Genomic DNA, 23303 nt, shown 5'->3' on the forward strand with positions numbered 1-23303 from the left:
TGCCCTGAGCTGGGTGGCATAGCAAGCTTTGAAGGTTTGAGGATCATCGGTCACAGCAAACTTCCCCTACTGCCTCAGTGAGGGCAGGAGGACTAATTTGAGAGGATAAAGCTCAACTGAACTCCAGCATCCAGATGTGAAGATTTAGTGTATTTTAGAAGCATTTTCAAATTGAACATATTGCAGTGCATTTTAGCATGTTGGCAGTTTCATTGTCACAGATTCGATTCTTACACAAGAGGTGTTGTTACAGCGTCCTTGGTTGTGGATGAGGAGAACATCTGGGCTTTGCCAGAAGTGCCCAGAATCCCAAGTGTGCAGGAAGGAGTCAAAGGAAGAGGGATCAGCACAAGGATGAGTGCTGAGCTTTGAAAGATGGTGTCTGGTCTTCAGTTGTCTGCCAGAACTTTTAATTTGTAGTTTTTCATTAACAATAAGAAGACTGGAGCCCAGATTATTTGGGGGTTTTTTGATAGCCAAAAAAAGTGCAATATTCTATGAAGAACGTCAGGGTGATTGCTTGAAAAATTACAGGAAAGGAAGCTGCCCCTCCACTTTTATTCCACAGAACACTGTTGAAACAGGATTTTTGGGACTGTATCGAGATACATCAAGACACTGATTATCAGCATTCTCTGGGAATGAGCTGGTGAGAATGTAATTTTGCCTGGTGCTGCTGGCCGAAATGCAACATTAGAATGAATCAAGTAAAATGATCTACTGAGTATCGGACCTGTCAGAAACCAAAGCAATAGCAAGGCTGTCCTGTTAGATATTAAAATATCTTGTGATCTAGTTAGAGTAAAGGAGTTTGCCTTCATCACGTACCTTGGCATACCCTGGTTTTCAGTGTGTTTTAATTATAGCGGTTTTATTTGGTGTCTTTTTTACATTCCAGTTATATTTCTCAGGATTAGTAGTAGTTTGTCATATGTATTTGCCTAAAGGATTGCACAGAAACATAGCTAGAAACCTATAGATACAAAAAATATACAATCTCAATAGAGAAGAAGGATGAAGAGTGGGAAGAAAAGAATATAAGATGAAAATATCTGTTGGGCCTTCACCATTTTTTTTGCTTGTTGCCTGCTTGGATTTTTGTGAAGACTGTATTTCCAAAAGTGCTAGCTAAACTGAGGGAAAAGGAAGAGGGGATGTGGAGGAGACTAGAAGTGGGTCAGGAGGGAACATATGAGAGAAAGGTGAGACTGGGAAGTGATAGAGGGAGTATGGACACAAAGGGCATCTGAGAGGCTGCGAAGGGTGGGAGGGAGGGAGAAAGTGGGCTTAGGAAGTCTACTGTGTCAGTCACTTTGTGTGCTATTTACTGTCTTTTCTTTTTCCTTTATGTTTAGATAGACAGATCTTTGTCTTTCAAATCATATTGCTGTATGGTAGAGCCTTGACAGTAGTAGTTTTTTCAGCTTCTTGATTTCATTTGATAATGTGATGCTAAAACAAAACTTCTTTCTCAACATTGAAAGAAATCCCTCCAGATTCTTCTGTCGCACTTACGTTCAGAGCTCTGTCACAGAGAGAACTATGAAACCAGAAGAACTTTGGGGGGTTTTGTGATTCCATTACTTTTGAATTTGATGATGAGATGATAAGTTAATTAATTGCAGTATTAGCTGTTTTATATAATATAAATGAACCTTCCTATTCAGCATTAATTGTTAATCATAAAAAATATTTTTTTTACATAAATACAAACACATTTTTAAAATACATAAATAAAAAATAATTATTTGCCCCATATTGCATCTCTTTATGATGCTCTAGTCACATCAGTTATTGCATGCTTGAACTGGAAACTTCCTGCTGTTTATTTGCCAGCATCTGCAGGAATAGTCTGGGGTGAGGGTCACTACAAACATTTAAGTCTATATCCTGTCCATCACTAGATAGACTAAATTTCCTTTGAAGGGAGTACGAGCCACCCATGTATCTCAAAGGCGGGATGTGGCCTTTTATGCTGTAAAGGGACACGCATGTCTTGGGGTTTGTTGGTATTGTGGTTTAACCCCAGCTGGCAACTAGGACCATGCAGCTGCTTGCGTACTTCTCCCCTCCCCAGTGGGATGGGGAGAGAATTGGGAAAATAAGGAAAACTGATGGGTTGACATATAGCAGTTTAATAAGTAAAGCAAAAGCTGCACAGGCAAGCAAAGCAAAGCAAGGAATTCATTTGCTACTTCCCATCGGCAGGCAGGTGTTCAGCCATCTCCAGGAAAGCAGCGCTCCATCACGTGTAATGGTTACTTGGGAAGACAAAATGCCATAACTCCAAACGTCCCCCTCTTCCTTCTTCTTCTCCCAGCTTTACATACAGACCATGACATCTCATGGTATGGAATATCCCTTCAGTCAGCTGGGGTCAGCTGTCCTGGCCGTGTCTACTCCCAACTTTTTGTGCACCCCCAGCCCACTCACTGGCAGGGTGGTGTGAGGAGCAGAAAAGGCCTTGACTGCTTAGCAACAACTAAAATCATTAGTGTATTATCAACACTGTTCTCATCCTACATCCAAAACATAGCACGACACCAGCTGCTGATAAGAAAGTTAACTCCATCCCAGCTGAAACCAGGACAGTTATGAAAGAACATCTCATGCCTTAGCAGGTTCTGTGCATCACAGCTAGAATAAGTGTGTGCACTTGCTTTCAGTAACACCTTACTGGGAATTTTAATGCAATTCTAAATTTCATCACAGAATGGGTACATTTTTAAGGAGTTAATAGCAAATTTTCTATCTTTTTCTAATCACCCAAGACTCTCAAATAATCCTTTTTTTTTTTTTTTTTTTTTTTTCCCCCAAGCATGTGATATTTGTAAATGAGCATGTCTTGAGGCTCAGTACATTAATGTTGTAAGGTTGCCTTTGCTGAAGTCAATCACCTGGAATGGACTCGGGAATTGTAGCCACAGCAGTAAAAGCATTTGGCAATAAGCATTGAAGAAGTTATGGAAAGTCTGTCTTTGGTTTGTGTGTATGTTGCAGTCAGTTCAAAAGGCAGTGTTTGGAGAATATAAATGTTGTCTGGAACAGCTGCTGTTACTCCTGATGAAAGAGCTTTGTATAAATGTGTGCATATATATAGTTTATTTCCTATTTTATAACATCAAGCTAGGTTGCAGACTCTTGTTACTTCTGTCTAGTAATGACATTTTACTGTTCGCTAACTGCAACGTTCACTGTTTTATGGGTTAATCTGGAAAAGGTACTTGAACTAAACCAGTAAGATTTTAAAGCAAGGCATTGGTCTGAAACAGGACACTTGAATGCAGGGAAAGACTCAAGAATGATAGATCAGTCACTGCCTTTCTCAACTGTCTCACAGTAAGTTACAAGGCAGGGTTACTGACAGTTACATTTTGTAGGCAAGTTTTGCCTCAGCTTTGGTATCTTCCTGGTACAAATACAGTGCAAATTTGCCTCATCCTTCTATGCCATAAATGAAGTTGCCAAAAGCTGGGTTATGATGCGGACTAATGGATATGGCTTGTACACCTAGTGAGATGGCCAACTTGAGTTTGGAGTGGGTGGCCTCTGTTCTGAAGGAAAAGTATTTGGGGAATGCTAACTGTCAATTAATTATGAGTAATGTGAGACTACTGTGACTGATTAATGAAACAATTCCCCCCTCCCCTCCTCCCCCCACCCTCGCCCCCATCTACTGACGTAATTCCTGAATGTGGTAGTTGTGGCATGAGTTTAAAACTTGAGAACTAGCTAAACCAGTAAATTTGGATCTTAATGGAGTTATTAAGTTCAGAATGAAAAGTAATGAAAGGGACAGATGATTCTGTTTTACTTGAGCAGGAAAGGAGCTCAGCTGAGGGGAGTGTTTAGGAGTCTTCATTCCTATAGAAATCTGTTAGGACTAAGGTAAGTTGTGCACTTACAGCTTTGGTATTATGGTGTTTTTCAGGGTATTAGTTTGGCTGACTTCAATGAGTTACTACTGCATAACGTTGGTGCAGGAGAAAGAATTGAGCTGAAAGGTTTTCAGTTATGTCCTTGTAGGATAAGAAGCTTCACACGTCTCCCTGGAAGGTTTCTGCTGTTGCAGTTTCAGGCTCAGCTTTGCATTTGTTGGATATGTAACTTTTTCACAGCTACAGAAATTTTCTAGAGCCTTGCTTTCAGTACTCTGTCACTGAAAAAAGTTTGTGGGTTTGTTGTTTTTTTTTAACTTCTGTCTTTCATTCAGTATAAATGAGTTGTATGCTTTGTGCAGCATCTCCTTATGCAAATGGATATCTTAAGTTCGATTTTGTGGAAGTGCATAACATGAATGATCTTACTGATATGAAAAAATTGCCCAAGGAGACAGCTCGACAGCTTGAAGTAGCCTTACGTTTGCATGCCCTGGCTCTCAGTGGGGACCTCAGCCATCCTGATGTAAGCTGGAGCGACAACACTGTGGCAGAAGCAATTTAGGAGGTTCCTGGAGAGTATTGGTGACAAATTCCTGACCTGCATGACAGAGGAACCAACAAAGAGAAGTGTTCTGCTGGACCTCATACTCACAAACAAGGAAGGACATGCTGGTGATGTGGAGGTGGAAAGCAGCCTTGCCTGCAGTGACCTGCTCAGGATCCTGAGTGGAGGGAGTAGGGCAAAAATTAAGATCACAACCCTGAACATCAGAATATCAGGCTTTGGCCTCTTCATGAGGATCTGCTTGAAAGAGTGATATGGGTTAAGGACCTGAAGGGAATGGGGATGCAAGAAAACTGCTTGATACTCAAGGATCACCTCCTTCAAGCTCAACAGCAGTCCATCCCAACAAGAGGAAGTCCAGCAACAAGCTAGAAGGGCTGCATGGATGGACAAGGAGCTCTTAGCAACACTCAAATGTAAAAAGAGACTATGTAGAAGGTGGAAGCAGGCACAGGTAACTGAGGAGGTATATAGAGATGCTCTCTGAGAATGCAGGGATGAGGTTAGGAAAGCTAGAGTCCAAGTGGAGTTGGGTCTAATGATAGGTGTCAAAAGCAACAGTAAGGGTTTCTGTAAGTACACAAGTAGCAAAAGGAAGACTAGGGAAAATGTGGGCCCATTGCTACATAGGGCAGAGGCCCTGGTGACACAGGTCAGGGAAGAGGCTGAGGTACTGAATGTCGCCTTTGCCTCAGTCTTTACTACTAAAGACGTCCGGAACATCTTCAGAAACGTAAGGACCCAGAGACCAGGCAGAAAGTGTGGAGCAAGGAAGACATACCCTTTGGTGGAAGAGCATCAGGTTAGAGAATAATTAAGAAAACTGCACATGCATAAGTCTGTGGGCCATGGTGGGGGCACCCACAAGCGCTGAGGGAGCTGGCTGATGTCACTGTGAGGCCGCTCTCAATAACCTTTGATCAGTCGTGGCAACTGGGAGAAGTGCCTGAGGACTGGAGGAAAGCAAATGTCACCTCCATCTTCAAGAAGGGCAACAACCCAGGGGACTACAGGATGGTCAGCCTGCCCTCGATCCCTGGGGAGGTGATAGAGCAGCTGATCCTGGAAACCATTTGCACATAAAGAAAAAGAAAATCAAACAAGGTGAAGTCATGCTCAACCAATGTGATAACCTTCTATGATGAAATGACTGGCTTGGTAGATGGAGGGCGAGCAGTGGATATTGATTGCCTAGACTTCAGTGAGGTTTTTAACGCTGTCTGCCATAAGATCCTCACAGAAAAGCTGATAAAGTATGGACTGGATGAGCAGGCAGCGAGGTAAATTGAAAACTGACTGAATGGCCGGGCACAGAGTCGGGTGATCAGTGGCACAAAGTCTAGTTGGAGGCCAGTAACTAGCGGTGTACCCCAGGGATCAATACTGGATGCAGTCCTGTTTTAATCTAAATTAATGATCTGGATGATGGGCCAGAGTGTACCATCAGCAAGGTTCCCGATGGCACCAAACTGTGAGGAGTGGCTGTTAAACCAGAGGTTTGTGCTGCCATCCAGACCCCCGGGACCTCAACAGGCTGGAGAAATGGACTGACAGGAACCTCATGCAAATAAAGAAAGGGAAGTGCAAAGTCCCGCACCCTGGGAGGAGCAAGTCCAGGCATCAGTTACTGCAGGCTGGCTGGCTGGAAAGCAGCTTAGCAGAAAGGACGTTGGGGTCCTGGCAAACACCAAGTTGAACATGAGCCAACAATGTGCCATTGCAGCAACAAAGGCTAATTGTACCCTGGCTGCACCAGGAGGAGCGTTGCCAGCAGGTGGAGGGAGGTGAGCCTTCTCCTCCCCACAGTGATGGTGAGGACACAACTGGAGTGCTGGGTCCAGTTCTGGGCTCCCCTGTACAAGAGAGGAAGACTCACAGAATCATCAAGGGAAGTTGTTCCAGAAGAGTTCTTTTGTTTCCAATTTAGAGCCTGTCCAGGTGCTGCTGTTTATAGGACACACACATGTATGCACATGTGTGCGTGCATCGTGTGTGATCTCCTTTTCTATATTTTCATAAAATTATTTAAAAATACTTTTAGAATGAATATTTTTGACAGTAACAGAGACTTTTTAGGGACGGGTGGTGCCTTTTAGCATGTTAAGTATGTGAACTGTTGTACAAAGCCTCATATCCCATGGGCAAAACCTTGGAAGATTTGACCAGAGGTCTTAAGTTTTGGTTCCAATGCTGACTTTGCTCTTATGCTTTCCTTGAAAGTGTTTGGAATGACTTAGAATAACGGAATGGAGACTAACTTGATCCTGGCTTTTATAGCACAAAAGACCAGAAAGAGCTATGGAACTTTTGCTTTATGTAATTGTTCCTCACTTAAAATTTATGTATTTAAGCTTTTTTTGGTTTTCTAAGAATCCTGTAATTGAATGGCGTATTTGCAGTTATATTATCACTTCTGCCTTTATACTTAGTGTCAGAAATAACACTGAAATAGTGAATTATGTAGGTGCCAAATAAGTGGTGACAGTGCAGAAGTAGACATTCAGCTATATGCATAGCACTAATCCATACGGACTTATAAATCATTAAAAAAAGTATATTGTGTTTTTCCCTACAGAGCTTTTGATGGTGATTATTAAATATGTTTGGAGCCTCTCCCTCTGTTAATTTAACTTTGGAAATTGCGAAACTCTTATTAATGTTCCCTGTCATCAGCAGGGGAAAAGTCACCAGCATGTGCTTTTAACATGTGGGGTTTTAGAATGAATGAGAGCCGTTTCCATGGTAACAGATGTGGAAGATGGTTCTGAATCCTACAGAATATGAATGGAGTATCTGAAATGTTGGTTTTTGGGGGGCTGGTTTTTTTGTTGTTTCCTCCCTCCCCAACCCCCCCTCCCCCAGTCCCCACTAAATTTATTTCTTTATACATTTATGGGGTTTTTTTTATTATTGTTGGTTGCTAAAAAGTGACAGATAATACTTCAAAATATTACTTGGCACAGATATCAGGAATGCTCATTGGTAAATGAACAAGAGAAGTGGAAACACATTTTATTTTTGGGTTACATTCCTACTGGAAAACAAGAACTGTGTGTGAGTCGTAGAGATGAAATCTGCTTTGGCTTTTCCCCAGGTCATTAAAAGCACTATCTTGTCCCTGCCTCATAGTAGTGGAAACGGTTGTGGCTTTATTTTCTTGTAACTACGTGCATTACATTGTGAAGCTAGTTTCAGCATTTAGTATGGTACTTCCATGAAAGTAGTTAACAGAATGGGCAGAGTAATCCTCCAAGATCGCTGAATGACTCTAAAGATTTTTCTTTCTGATAAACCTCAAAGATTTCCTTTCTCTTATGTTTAATTTTTCTGCCTCTGTTGTTTTAAAAAAAATGTAAGTTTTTGTTGCTCTAGCCTTGCAAATTTTTAGTAAATCAGGTTTATCTACTTGAAAGCCATTTTTGTCATGCCTGCATTTGCTCCCTAGCACCATTTAGTTCTGTAAATCAGTGTTAATCTTACAGTTATAGAAAGATGTTTCCTTCTGTCGGTTGAACAAGCCTAACGACTGCAATACAAAATATTGCAGATCCTATTTAAATATAGTTTAGTTTTTAATGCAAGCAACAAATCTAATTTAATAACTAAATGTTGGTATCTTTATTCTCAGAATTATTTCCACCCATGTAAAGAGAGTCAGAAATGTGGCCTGTCATGGAGGCTTGAGAGCGGAGGCTTGAGGCTACTGATTTTTGCAGAGCTGATAGGTCAGCTATAGCTATAAACATGATTTTGTCAGTGAGCCTATTCCAATGACCACTCATAACTGGAGAAGAGGCTTAATACTAGATTCTGGTCTAAAGATGGCATCGAACATTACTTTTATGACTCTGTACCTTACCTTTTTGTGTTACATGTGGCATTTTGACTTTGTCATGTTTATCGTGCTTGAGAACAGGGACAATTGGGAAGGTAATACAGAATTCTCTTGCTTCTGCTGGGACCAGGGGTCTCGCTCGTGCAGGTATCCAGTGTCTTGGCCCTTACTGGTACCACAGCTGTTGAGTGAGACCAAGCTGCCAGGATGAGAGTGAAACCTGTTGTCATGTAGCAACAGATGAAATATATTTGCTCACTACCTGACCTACATCTTTTCAGGTATGGCACGGGCAGGTCTATTCTGTAGATGAAGGTATCATTGCCGTTTGAGAGCTGATAATGGTGAAGAGCAACTGGGATCTAGGATTTACAGTATGCTTTAGCACCTCTGCCAAAGCTGCTGTTCCGTTGCTCTTAATGGTGCCAGGATTAGCAAAACTAGCTTTGCTGTGTCCTTAGTGACAGCCTTCTAGTTTTGTTGCGGCTGTGTTCACAGTCTGCTCATTGGTGTCGTTAAGTTGCACACACAAAGTCCTTAGGAGAATGAGAGCATAGTGATGTTTTTTGTGGAGTGAGTTTGTTTGTTTGTTTCTTTGTTTTTGCTTTTTAATAACTTGTTCCTCCATAATGAATTGAGATATTAGACTTGGAAAGTAAAGCTGACAGGCAAAGGAAGAGTTAGTACAAAAGAGACAATAGCCAAACAGATAGAATGTTTTAATCCTTGAATTAATGGGCAAAATTCTAATATTAGTTTTAATTGAGAAAATGGATTTGGGTAGGTAACAGTTACCTATGTGTCAGTCAGTAGCTGGATGCAGAAAAAAAACGGAATGCCTGAAGTTACTGGAAGGAAGATAAATGTGTGGCCGTTAACTACTGAATTTACGTTTTACCTTTTGAGAATGACACTATCTCTTGGCCTAGTCAGTAGAATATGTATTCCATATTTTGGCAGTAACGTTTCAACCGATCATTTCCTGAAGGTAAATGTACTGAATGTTTTCTAGGCAAATGCTTACCACAAATGTTACTGAAGAGTAAAATACACTGTGCTTGGGTTTGTTTGGGTTTTGTTTTGTTTTTTTTTTTTAATGCAAATAACCTTTTTAAACTTGCTTGTAATAAAAGAATTCCAGCACCCTGGAGATATACAGCCATGTTTTAAAGCACCCCATTCTCTAATGCTTCTAGAATGAATGGCATTAAGATGTGATTATACACCTGCAAGGTATATAATATGTCAATATTTTATTGTTCTATTTTCTACACTTTCTGTACTGCCTGCTTTTTATTACACTTTAACCATTTTTATTATTCCTAATATAAAAACTGTACTCCATTTCCTTAAGCCCCACCACCTGAAGTCTTAAAACACAAGTTCCAATTTGTGTGTCTCCATTGGTTTTCCAACTATTTTAATTAAAAAAATACTTAATCCAAATCTGATTGTGTATGCAGTTCCATCCTGAAATGCAGTTATCTTTAGTTTAATATCTTACAAGTATGTATGTCAGCACGACTACTCCATACTCACTCTTTTTGAAAGCCCTGCCACTTTTTACATATGCTTTAAAATGATGCACTGTCAAGATGTGCTTCAAAAGCCTTATTTCATTTTAAGCTAATGAGCCCTGAAGATTGTTTTAGATCGCTTCTGGGAATGCAGAAACAAAGAGCACGTATTTGCACAGAGACTCTGTACTCTGGGTTTACGACAAGAGGCACAGCTAGGCACATAAGGGGTTGCTGGAAGAAAGAATACAGAAGGAAGACTGTGAACTCTACTTAAGGTCAGGGTAGGGAGCACAAAGCTTTTAAATCAACTTGTGTTCAGGATTATGAGACGTCAAGGGGTAAAGCAGGAATGCTCTGTTTATTACTCATGTATTTCATACCACTTTATAAGTCACTCGAATAGGCAATTTTCGTTTGCTGTAGTTTGATACAGATTAGATAAAATCAGATAATAATAAAACATTAACCTTAAATTTCTTAAGTAATTAAATTGGACACAGGCATGGAAGAACTCTAGCTTGGATTACAGATGAAGGTCTCTTCAAACCTGGCTCCCTCTACCTTTGGTGTTTGTAGGACTTGGAAAAAAACATCTTTCTTTAAAAGCTGAAATTAGATTTTTTAAATTTAATTTCACAGCATTGTTACATATCCCTGACAGTGAAGTTAACAGCTGCACAATGATTTTTCTTTTACTCAAACTTTAGTAGAGGCCACTGTTGTAATGTGATAGGATTGTTTATTCCGAGTTATATAAAAATTTAGGCCAGCAATTCAACCTGGATTAATCAGAGTGTTTTCCTCCCAAATATAAGAGTTCCACTGGCAGTGAAAAAAGTTGGTGGTGGGATCTTATTTTGTTTTTAAACTTAATTGTATGTGAATTGTGTTTATGTTCACTTCTCAAAGATGACATGCCAGGACTGCCTTTCTGAGGGCAGTGATATATAATGTAACATCAGCATTTTATTAAAAAAAATTCCTCCAGGAATTTTTTTCGCCTGTATTCTAGCATATCTCTATGTTCCATCTCTCTCAAGTAAACCAACACAATGCCAAAATTAAAGAAATCCCAAACATTTGTTGAAAGAACAGCTATATTAATCTTATTTTTAGAGAGAAAATACTAAATATTTCTTACTGCTTGATTAAAAAGCAGTACATATTACAGAAACACATTAAAATACATAACGTACGACACTTTCCTAGGTTACCTGGGTTTTGCTTGCTATTACTGTCAATGGTTGGAGCCCCGCAGCTGTGTGAACTTTCATTAAAGTGATACTATGGTCTGCAGTGCTACTGAGATACAGTATGATGAGGTGGGCACTCACCGTATTTTCCTGCTTTGTTATATCTGAAGATGTAATGTTCAGAGGAACTCTTTCCTCTTTGTGCTGGTATATTTTCGACACCTAGTGGTATTAAGTGTAAATTACTGAAAGTTTGTTAATGAGAATACTATTTTACCAGCAATAAATTCTTGGTGGAGAAGTGAAGCAAATCCTGTAGCTCAGCCAGAATGCAGTTAATTGTTAAACTTCTCAAAAAATCACAGTAAAGTTTTTAAGATGAAGGTATAGTGGGTATTTTTTGCTCCTGTACCATCCTTCAGTTGGGGAAGAACAAGAGAAGGCTGTCCATGAGCCTCTCATATAAAAGCTCTGTAGGATAGGAATGGATTTGTTCAGTCACATCACATGGATGCTGAATAACAGGAAATATAGAGAAAATGAAAGGTATTCATGGGAAAGGGGTTGGGCAATTACAAGAGAAATTTTTCTGCTCAGTGTTAGTCGGGTTTGTAAGGATGACTGAAAGTTGCAGGAGGATATCACAGGAGTAGGCAGTGTAATGGCGGGTAAAGTTAATTGTAGGTCACTATCAAGTAATGCAGATGGAGAACAACTAGCACATGCACTCCCTTTCTCTTTTAATTACTTACAGTACAGATAACACAACGATTCCGCTTCATAAATCTAAGTTTTGGCAGCACCTTAGTCTTTGAAGTTTTGGAACTCTAGTTATATCTGAGGTAAACAGAATTGAGAAAGCTTCAACAGGGGTCAAAGGGATGATCAAGCTATGAAGTATCTTCCACCTGAGAACTGAACTGACCTGGTTAGGAGTCTTCAACCTAGAAAAAGTACAGCTGACCTTGGCTGACCTCCGGGTGCCTACCATGCTGCTCTACGACTCCCCCTTCTCAACAGGACAGAGGAGAAAACAGGATGAAAAAATGCATGGGTCAAGATAAGGACATGGAGGTCACTTACCCATTACTATCATGGGCAAAACAGACTCAGTTTAGGGAAATTAATTTAATTTATTGCCAATTAATAACAGAAGGACAGCAAGAAATAAGAATAAGTCTTTAAACACCTTCCCCTCATGCCTCCCTTCTTCCCTGGCTCAGCTTCATTCCCGACTCACACAAATAAAATTTCTTTCTTTTGGACTTACATACTTTTATTGTTTTGTAATCTGACTTCTACCTACAGGACGCTTAGATTAAACATTGTAAGCATGTGTTATGATAGGATATTTATTTATATATCTTTTACCAAAACATCCTCCCAAACCTGGCAATACAAATATTTTGACTAAAACAATATAGGTTATGAAGAACGGAAAATTCAGAAATGATAGTACAGTAATGGTGACTCTTATGCATGCTCCAATAAAGTGCACATCCTTGAATGTTTATTTACAAATATTCTCAACTGCCAGGATTTGCAAATACAATACTTTGTGTCTTTCTCTTCTTTCTCTCTCTCCTCTTTCCCCAGGCACAGGAGAAAGTGGCAAGAGTACATTCATCAAACAAATGAGGATTATTCATGGATCAGGTTACACAGAAGAAGACAGGAAAGGCTTCACAAAATTGGTTTACCAAAACATATTTACTGCCATGCAAGCGATGATCAGAGCCATGGATACTCTCAAGATACAGTACACATCCAAAGAGAATGAGGTAAGACAGTACAAAGAAAATTCTAGTTTCAGCCTATGAAATTTCAGTTTGCAGACAAATTCTATAGGCAGAACCTTAAAAATCTGTGTGTCTTGTGGGGAGTTTGGTGCCCCACTGTCTAATTCTACAGAACAATGGGGAGTTTCTAGTGGAAAGAGGGACAGAGTGGTCAGGGATGGAGCTTGTGAGGAAGGGAGAATTTTCAAAGTTGCAAGCTGGTAATTTTTTGGAATCTAACTTGTAGTGTCAGTCTGTGCATGACAGGAATATTCAGACAGAGCCTGGTTTGTCAATAGAGCTCCAGAATGAGAATTTTGGGTTTATCAGGAAAACAGCAGATCTGCTTGATGCTGGTATGCTTTGAAACATACCACCTACAGCCCTTTTGTGGATTTGGTGACAATCTTTGTGTACTTAAATAATTTGAAAATGTAGAATGTCTTCTGCAACTGGTTTTTAGTTTCAGTTACATTTTTTCACAGAATCTTCATGGTTGGAAAGGACCCTTAAGATCATCGAGTCCAACCAAACAACCAACAATCTCTGTCACTAGGGCATGCCCTGAAGCGCCACATCTAGACCTTTCTTAAATACCTCGAGGGGTGGTGACAAAACCACCTCCCTGGGCAGGCTGTTCCAGTGCCTGACCACTCTTTCAGTAAAGTAATTCTTCCTAATATCTAACATGAACCTCCCCTGCCACAACTCCAGACCATTTCCTCTGGTCCTGTCATGATTCACTTGGGAGAAGAAGCCAACACCAACCTCTCTACAACCCCCTTTCAGGTAGTTGTAGAGGGCAATGAGGTCTCCCCTCAGCCTCCTCTTCTCCAAGCTAAACATGCCCAGCTCCCTCAGCCTCTCCTCACATGACCTGGTCTCCAGACCCCTCCCCAGCCTGGTAGCTCTCCTCTGGACACGCTCCAGCACTTCAATGTCCCTCTTGTACAGAGGGGCCCAGAACTGAACACAGCACTCGAGGTGAGGCCTCACCAGTGCCGCGTACAGAGGCACGATCACTTCACTGCTCCTGCTGGCCATGCTATTCCTGATACAAGCCAGAATGCTGTTGGCCTTCTTGGCCACCTGGGCACACTGCTGGCTCATGTTAAGCTGGCCGTCCACCAGCACCCCCAGGTCCTTTTCTGCCGGGCAGCTTTCCAGCCACTCTTCCCCAAGCCTTTTGTTTCGGTGTTTACGATTATACAACTGTAGGAAAAAAATTCTGCTTGTTAAATCAGTTGCATCCTTTGCATCCATCTAGTTGTATCAGTTGCTCAAGTATCATGAAGAATATATAAGTAAATTATTGGGTGATATTTGTTTAAATTAAGAGGGATCTCCAGTTGGCTAAATTTTAGTGTTAAGATAGGGAAGACTGTGTGGAAAGTGTCAAAGCAGAAATAATTTGTAGAATTTATGGGTTTATTAACTGAAGTACTCTGTGAGGAAAATACAGTTGATAGCCCACTTTTCTTTCAAAAAATTTGATTGCATATGAACAATAGAAAAAATATTATAATTTTATTATTTAGGTTGGTTTGTGTTATTTATTCTCCTTAGAATTAGAGAGAAAAGGGATAGAAAACGTGTAAAATAAAGGACTGGGAAATTAAAATTATTTTATTTTTTATCACAAAACAACAGATGGTGTCAGCAAAAACAAATGTTGGACTTCAGAGAGCTGAGGTATTAGGGTAGTTCTTTCCTGCATAAGAAAAATATTCTGAGGGTTAATACATTGTTGTTTGTAAAACACCTTTAGATCCTTAAGAAGGTGGCAGTTACAGAAACGGCAAATGTGATTGTGAATATACTTCACCCTAATTCAGGTGTGTATATTTTGATGAAAGATGATGATAATCAAAATCTACTCGAAAAAATACATTTTCACAGCCTCTTACTGAATTTTTGTTTGTGTTTTGTTGTTGTTTTGGGGTTTTTGTGTGTGTGTTTTGTTTTTTTTTTTTCCCTTCCTGCAATTAAGAACAAAATACAAGGACTTAATTAGCAGAAAGTTTTTTTCCATTCTGGGCTCTGAGTGCTGAACTGGATACATTCCCATAACACAGTATTCGAATAAATTGTGTTCTTGATGATAGCTGTGCTGCCAGTGTCTTCAGATTCAGAAGATTATAATGCTATTTTACAGTTATTGGAGAGAGGCAGAATTTGGTCTTGTGCTGCTTTATTAAAGGTAAGTGCTAAGTGGTAAGAACACAGTCTGGCAGGCTCACCTTCAGCGGCATTTAGAAAGCAAGGTCATTTTTGCTTACACACGGAGAAACTTTTGAGAGACAACACGAAAATAACCATGCGTCGCTCCAGTCACTTTGCAGGAGACAGCTGTGTTTTAGTCTTTCATTTAGGTGACGAATATAATGCACAGTACTAGAAATCTTGTAATTGCCTTTCATGAAAGGATCTTAAGCCTGTAACAAAAAACAGTTGATATCAACAATGATAACCAGAGGAGTTGCAATTCTTCTGTCATACGTGTATTGCAAAGGTGTGTTCTATGTCTCCACATTTCAGTATGCCCATCTCAATGGTGTGCCTTCTTTTTCCTGAAAAATTTGTTTCCCTCTGGCCCTTTTATTAGTTTTTGTTTGTTTGTTTGCCTTTTTTTTTTCTATCCAGTTTGTGCCTTGACCAGGACAGGTATTCTTCTCTGTGTGCCCTGGAATTCCCTGGCTGCCAAATATCTTCATTTAATGTTTTTGTAGTGGAGAACAGATTGCTCTGCACTGAGTGTTTCTTCTCTGTAAGTGTGATGTGTGTGAAACTCCGTAACTCATATATGCACAGAATGTCCAAAAAGGCCTTTTAATCCTCGTAATGTTTGCAAATAAAAGTAAATTTTATAGAAGGTGTTTAAGGAGGTTTTGTATTGCTATTGTCAAATGCAAAGTATTTGAGTAAATGGTCTGACTTTCTGTAGATGCTGCATTGAAATAAGAAGGGGTTTTTGTTTTGTACTGGTTTGAAGTTGCTTGGATGAAATATTTATCTATATAGTCATGCTTGACCTTTAGCTTCAACTGAGCAGGCAATTTTTATCCTAATTTCAGGTGGTGTGTTCTTTGGGATGCTTTGTCTCATCCTCAATTTGATGTTGGAAAGTATCATAGAATGTTTTGGGTATCTTTTTAAGCATAAATCCTGCAGGTGTTCAGGAACCTAATAATTCAAGGAATTATTATAGTACCATCTAAACCCCACAATTTGGAATGGATTGTTTCTTTTGGTTGCTTTTTTTTCCCTCCTTTTTTCCTATTACAACCACTCTAAAATTTCCTACTAGAGGTGAACAAGTTGGAGGAGTGAGGTGGAAGAAGTACTATTTATTATCTATATGTCACTTTTCTCGATGTCATAGAGTGGAAATGGATAAACTGAGTGTTGGTTAAGTAGCCAGTTCCAGTACACATGATTTACAGTCTCTGAGGATGGCTTTTTTCTGTGAGGGCTTGAATCAACTACTTTTACAGACACTTCCTCTTTATATATGATAATAGAGACTGTCAAAAAGCAAGATGAAAGTTAATGGCAGCCTGTCTCTTGGCTTCTTTGAGAAATTGTGATTGAGTTAATGTGAATGTTAAGATAAATAAATGAAAGAAGGAATGTACATCTGAGGCACAGAAAAATAAAAAGTCAGCTGATAGCTGAGAAGTAGTAAAAGTAGTAAAGAAAAGTAAAGTAGTAAAAAAAAAATTTTTTTTTATTAACTTGAAGTCAAAGTGTAGGGAAAAAAAAAACAGGAGGAGGAAGAAATCAGGTATGTTGGAGGAAGGGAAAATACAGCATTCCATTTGTGAGTATATGTCAATCTTAAAAGGCAGATTTAAAATTATTTCTTAATTGCTGGACTGTGCTGGTCAGTCACATCTTGCTGGATTATGTTGGGTTTTGCTGTATTACAAATATGCAGAAGAAACATGTTGTTTCAGCCTATCTGAGCTGGACATGCAAAGGGGATTTTAAAATATTAATCCACTGCAACTTTTCTGTCATCTTCCAAACTAACACGTATGCTATATTGCAGGAAAATCACTCTCTTTTCATTCCCCACTTAAAGCAACATTAGAAATTTCAATTTATTTGCACTGTTTTCTTTAAAAAAGTATGCACTTAGCCCACTGGGAAGACCTTTTTATATAGCTGTTCAGGATGAGGATCATAGAATAGGAATTTGGTCCTGTTGTTGTGGGTTCGTTTGTTTTTTTTAAAATACCCTGGTAAGATGACCATGCGTATGTTTGCAATTAACGACAGCTCTTTATAGCAGTATGAATAATTACTTTTTTCCTAAGGAGAAAAACAGAATACTGTGTAAAAATGCAGTTCAGAAAGAGGCCGTCCTGTTGCATCTCCAAAACATTTCTTGCTTTCAGTAAGTAGTAATCTAGTGTCCTTCTGTCTTACAAAGTTGCCCTGGAATGAGTGTGTGTCAGCATAACTACTATTTTTCTGAGGAAAAAGAAGTACTACAATGCCAAACAAACTCTATGGCACAGGTAATTGTGTCAGAAAAGGGGAATGCAAAAGGACAAGAACAGTAAGATGAGATCTGGGAATTACTGAAGGAAGTCATGTAGCTAGAACAAATGGAAAACACAGTGAAGAGTAATTATTGGTTGATTTCATTGCGTGTTTCCATTTAAGATGTGGAAAATGAAATAACACAGTTTGTTCTTCTCCATTTTTTTAAACCTTAGCAGAGAAGCCATTGCTAATTGCAGGTGCTTTATTTTAAGACTAATCTGATGTTATTAACACCACTTTATGCGTTTAAAAGTACTTTTTTATTACAATCAAATTTAACTTTAAAGATGGTTACTTTGGTAACTGATTTTCTTTGTGCTAGCATTAATGCATGTGATAAAGGGCTAGAATTTATAGACAGTCTAGATGTATTTTTAGCAGTTTATTTTATAGAGACACTAATTCAAAACATTCCAAAACATATTGCATCCTTCTTTATAACAGCCATGTTTAATTATGGGCCAATGCACAAATTCTGGGTCTAGGCACTCCTAAACAGAGGTTTCAATTTGATTTCTCCAAGGAAATGAGACTTATGTGACCAGACTAATTGTATCTGTCTTTGGACTTTCTGTCTGATTTCAGTTGAATTCCTCACAGGCGTTGAAGTTAAAAAGCTGGAATTCTTGCCTTCAGAGAGTTTAGTGCTGCTAGGCAGTTAAAAATAGAGACAGCTTTTCCGAGTACCTCTTAATAGAGATAGCTTCTCCAAGTAACCCAACTGAAGTAAAAGCAGAGTTAACAGAGAAGAGGCTCCTTGCAAAGTACCTGCGTCAGGAACTCGTGTTCACTCAGTCACAAAATATGATTTAGCTGCCCCTTCATGAGCATGTAGCATGGTACACTTACACATTTTGGCACACACCTCTGCTTCTTCCCTGGAAGGACATAGGTTTTTCTTGTTATTTTTTCTTTTGTAAGGTTATTTTTGAGTGATAACATGGCCTCATTCTAGAGCAAGAAGATTAAGTATCCACTTGGAGGGATTAGAGTTGTGTACTGCTTCACATAAGCAAATATAAAAACACGTTAGTGAATTAACTGCTCTCCACGTGGAAGTCAGGAAGGAAATTTTCCACTTCTTAGATGACAGTCTTTCCTGCCACACGTGGGATGTGCATGTACTCAGTTGGGACTGTGTGCATGTTTGTTGACATTAGAATATGTGGGACTTACCGAGGTTGTGGGGGAAGTTTTTATTTGCTTGTTCTGTGTTGTTTTTGCTTTTGCTTTTGCTTTTTGATGGTCACATTCATCAGAATGCCTTATTGTATTTATAAATTGCCAGACCCCTAAAGGGACTGTTTCCAAAAATACCACTGACTTGAATGGTGGGATTCTTATTCTGGTATGTCGTAGTAAAATCTGTGCTTATAACCAATAATGCTAGTTACTAATTATTATTATTAAGAGACCTATGGCAGTGCTGTACAGGCCTGTAAATATATGGACCACGGCTTCCTTTTACTTTAAAAACTTATGAGTTTCTTTACCATGCTGTCTTGTTGATGAAGGTGAATCTATTTCATTTATAGACCTAGATGCAAAAGCAATATTGACATGCTGTTGGTTTTTTTGGTTTGGGTTTTTTTTTTTTTGTTGTTTAGCATGCAAGCTCCAACTACCCACTCCCCTGTTTTCTAGTGAAATCACTGTATTTATCTGTTCTTCCAAATAATTGGCTGTTCGTTAGAAATCTTCAGGGATTTCTTTACCTTTTAAAGTTTCAGGGCTACCAGAAATCTATCAGAGTTTTCCTTCTAAGTTATTCATTAATTCATTCCAAGTTTTGTGTTGTCTTCTTGTTGTTTAGTTCAAGGTGGAGGGTTTTTTTGCTTTGTTTTGGGGATCTTTTGAGGTTTTTTCCTTTCTGTCAGTAAAATCTTATGTTTACGTTCCATGTATTTCCATTTTGCGTTTGGTCTTTTGCACTAGGGGAGGTTGTTTAGCTTACCAGAAACAGAGCTAACCTTTCCAATTCTTTCAACTAATTATAACTGCCTTTTGGACGTTTTAGGAAAAAAAACCATGTAAATAACTGTAAGTGGAGCAATATCATGAGCAGAAGAGCAGAAAGGAGAAAAAATTATGTCTTAAAAAGCATATACGTTTAGGTTTCTGGCAGAGAAGTGAAAGTTTCAAGAAAGACTGTGGGTATGTACTGGATTTTTCAGAAAGTTTGGGCTGAACTGACTTACTTGAGTCTGTAAACTGAGTTGCAATTGTCATAGTGGTGATTTTTAATTCCTTAGGTCTCCTGATCTTTGAGGGGAGTGTGTGTGTAATTCTTTCTTTAAAAGGATCATATTTTCTTATAAAATACTAGCAAGTGCATCCGTACTTTAAATTCTGTTGTTTTTAAGAAAAGTAAAAACTGGTGGATATTGGGTTCACGGTGAGAAAAGTTTAAAATTTTCTCACCAATAATAGGGCCTATATTTTCATAAATACAGCAGTTTGGCCAGAGGTACACCGGTAGATCTGTCAAAATCAGGTACTTCTCAGAGCTGATACTTTGTTAGGCTTTTTCCAGAAAATGTCATACCTGTATCTTCTGGAGTTCATCGAGGCTTTTTCTCTTGGCATGCCTTTCATCTAAAATGTTCTAACTTTACAGTTACTATTTCTATGCACCATTTAACATAACACACAAAATTAGACAAGCACATGGGTTGATTTTAGTGCATTATGAATGGGCCGAAACCCTTCAGACAGCAGTGAATTCATTGCACCTAGCTCTCCTTTTACTTTACAATGATATAAATCTTACTGGCATAAATAATAGAGATAAGAAGTGATCTGATAATGAAAAGGAAGGACAGTGGTGATGGGAAAGAATAATTAACGATGTAGAGCTTGTAAGTGAAGACTCCAGACTTAGTGTTGTACTTGGAAGTGACAGATTGCATATAAGGGCAAATACTAGAAGGGTATGTACAAATGGTTAAGATTTGTTGGCTTTTTGGAGCAGGCTAATGTTCTGCAGACCAAATATCCTTTCCTTTGTAACAACTGAGTAATTCCGTTGCCGCCTCTGTGGCTGCAAAAGCATTATTTATTGGCAACTGAAACCAAGGGAAGCTTGGTAAACAAGTCTGCTAATGGTGCAGAAGGTGGAGCAGAGTCCCATTATTCTCTTTGCTGTGGGATAGAAGAGATAAAAAGTGGCAAAACTTTGCTATGGAGGCTGAAACAAGGTCACTGTACAAAGGCTGCTGTGGCTCAATACGTTTTCTCACCTGGCTTCTTCATCCGAACTTGCTGCTTCTGCATCAGAGTTAGAATGGAAGCATATACCTCTGTCTCTGTCGCCCAAGTTTAATCTGTCAAGTTCACATCTGTAGTTGTCACAACAAAATTAGGCAGAGTTCATCTCTCAGAGCCCTTGGTCAGCAGAATGAGGAGAAAATTACTCTCAATCAGAAAGCCACAATAAATTGTCATTTTTTAAATGACTGATTTGTCAAAAGCACTAAGAAAATAACATTTAAAACAACATAAAAGTCTGCATTCTCGGATTTGGCATGAGGAGACAGAGGTTGAATCAGTCGTGAGGGGAAGATACTTGACAATGTGTGTCGCAGCTGGAGGCTTTTGATATCTGCAGACAACTGGCTGTATAAAAGACACGTTCTCTGTGTGAAAGGCTGTCTGACTGGTTTTGCTGACAACTTTTGCAGTTCATGATGTTTTCTTGTGCTGTCTTCCTCACATAGTTCTCTTTTTATTAAGATAGAAATGACTGAATGCATACAGTTGAAAACTCCTAATTCTTAGAAGGAAGACATACTATTTTTTAGAAATATATACTGTAATCTGGGGCAGTATATATAACTCCTTGCAATGGAAAATCTGTGGATTTTCTTTAATGGAAAGTTTAATGGGTATTTTTCTAAAGGAAAATTGGCAAATTTCAATGTTGCTGCAATTAAATCTTTTAATGAGCAAGACTACAAATAAATTAATGGCAGATGAAAAGACCAATTAGTAGCAACTCAGCCAAAATCACTTAAATTCGCATCTGCTATCATGTTAAAAATGAAAAAGCCACTTCAGAAAGAGAAGCGGCTAGAAAACTCCTCTAGGCCTGCTCTTTCATTAGTGCTAAAGTCTGTGACACATTTTGTGGATTTATGATCTGACAACAAAATTATTCCTTGGAATGAATTTGCCACAATGAAGTAGTGCTTTTAGTGTTAGTCTATTTCCTAACAAACCCGTGGTGACATTTTTTTTTATTCTTTTTTTTTTTCCTCATGCATATTGAAACGTGATGCATATTGTTCTTTTTGTGAGTTTAACTTACATATTCTTACGTTATATGAAGTGGTCGTAAGGACCATTATATTGTTGCTGCTCAGCAAGCCTGTGTATCTGACCCTCTTTCTTGTAAGGATGCAGAGCACTTTTGGGGGCAGCATATGCCACTCTGTTACTGGATGTCTCTTTGCGTACTGTCAGTTGTCTTTTCTTGCAAGCCATTTCCACAGCTCCATGTTTGACTGGGAGATTAATTTGGAGACAGAGAAATGCCTGCAGTTGCCTGGAGGCCAACACTGCCAATGCAACCAGGAGGCTCCCCTGGTTTAGTGGGGTTGACGGTGTTACCTATTTGCAAGGGCTGGACATCTCTGAATACGTGTTGTGCTCAGCAGCTGTCAAGTAGAGTCTACAGAGGTCCTGTTTGGTTGTGTAAAATAGGGATTTCTACGTTTTTGACATTTAAACCAGTGTTTACTCATCCATACAGCAACAAGAATACAGGAAATTAAGGCCAAATGGATTTTTGTGTGCAAACGTTGTTCATCACTCTGCTTCACAAATTGCGATGGTAGCACTCGCTGTGAGTTTAGCTTTCCTGAGAAGAGGAGTGTGTGTGCTAACAGTGGGGGAAAAAAAGCTGGGGGTGCACAGAGAAGCAGCTCGCCAGGAGAATGGGAAGCTTAGAGCAAACATTTGTACCTGTTAAAGAGCTCTCTTTCTGTCACTTGATTCTTATCACCTTGATTGAAAATCTACAGTAGCATAGAATACATCATATTCGGATGCAAGATACAGTGGAGGAATCCTGAGGGTTTGTTTTGTTTTTTTTTTTTTCAATTCTAGCTGTACAGTGAAAAATCCTATTTCTTAGAAGAAAAAGGCAGTGTATTATATACAAATATTTACTCACTAACTAAATCAGTGTGACATTAAAGAGTCTATCTCATGTTTCTGAGGTATTTATATATTGCTACCTAAAATGGAGGTGAAAAGTTGGCTAATTTGCCCTTAGGCTGGAGTGTGTAACAAATTTCAAAGCAGCAACAGAATAAATTGACTACAGGCAAGGAAATATTGACTATAGAAAAAGGATGAGGATGTAAAAAGCTGTAATACCGTACGCAAATGTTTATGGGCTTTTAGGAACTGACTTCAGGTCAGATCTTTTCTCTCTAATATACTCCTTCGAACAGGTTTGGTAAAACAGTTTTATACTAGAAATTCTGAAAAAAAATCATTCTTATTTGGGAATTAGAATTGTTCTTTTTCTACTTGGTTATTTGGCTTCTTAAATCTACAGGCCTGCCCCTCTGAATCCCTCTCTAGATTTTGTTCTCCATCTTAGAACGTACGTTCATCTAAATGGGCAGATACACTGTTCTAAAGGAGGTCAGTATTAATTTACGCAGGAGTCTCCGTTTGAAGCTGAGACTGCATAGTAGGCAGTACAATAAAGAACATACAGTAGCTGCGTGCTTTACAGCTGGTACGTTTCTTTCTTGTTCCTGCTGTGTTTTTGTATGTGTTTGTGCTGCTGGCATTTCTTCTTATTTCCTCTTATCTCTTAGACATTAACAAAAATTAATCTTAGTTTTCTAGACAAGTCAGTAATTTCTAATACTTTAAATATTTTTTTGTAATTTGTGATAGTTTCTGAAAATGTTGGCTGAAACATCATGTGAAAATCATTGGGAATTGGGAAGTACTCTTTTAAAAC

The 23303-nt window shown here is 38.9% G+C and overlaps 1 protein-coding gene across 4 annotated transcripts in view; it reads left to right on the forward strand.

The window, feature by feature from the left end:
- LOC134508419 (guanine nucleotide-binding protein subunit alpha-14) overlaps positions 1-23303 on the forward strand; it is an 80317-nt gene that overhangs the window by 20143 nt on the left and 36871 nt on the right. For all 4 annotated transcript variants that reach the window (XR_010069052.1, XM_063320060.1, XM_063320061.1 and 1 more), the window contains one exon: positions 12591-12775. Coding sequence is in view for 3 of the 4 variants with exons in the window: in XM_063320060.1 (XP_063176130.1) it covers positions 12591-12775 (185 nt within the window). In the remaining variant the exon portion in view is untranslated. The remainder of the gene's footprint in view (positions 1-12590; positions 12776-23303) is intronic.

The sequence above is a fragment of the Chroicocephalus ridibundus genome, chromosome Z (genome assembly GCF_963924245.1).
Source record: "Chroicocephalus ridibundus chromosome Z, bChrRid1.1, whole genome shotgun sequence".
Classification (NCBI taxonomy): domain Eukaryota; kingdom Metazoa; phylum Chordata; class Aves; order Charadriiformes; family Laridae; genus Chroicocephalus; species Chroicocephalus ridibundus.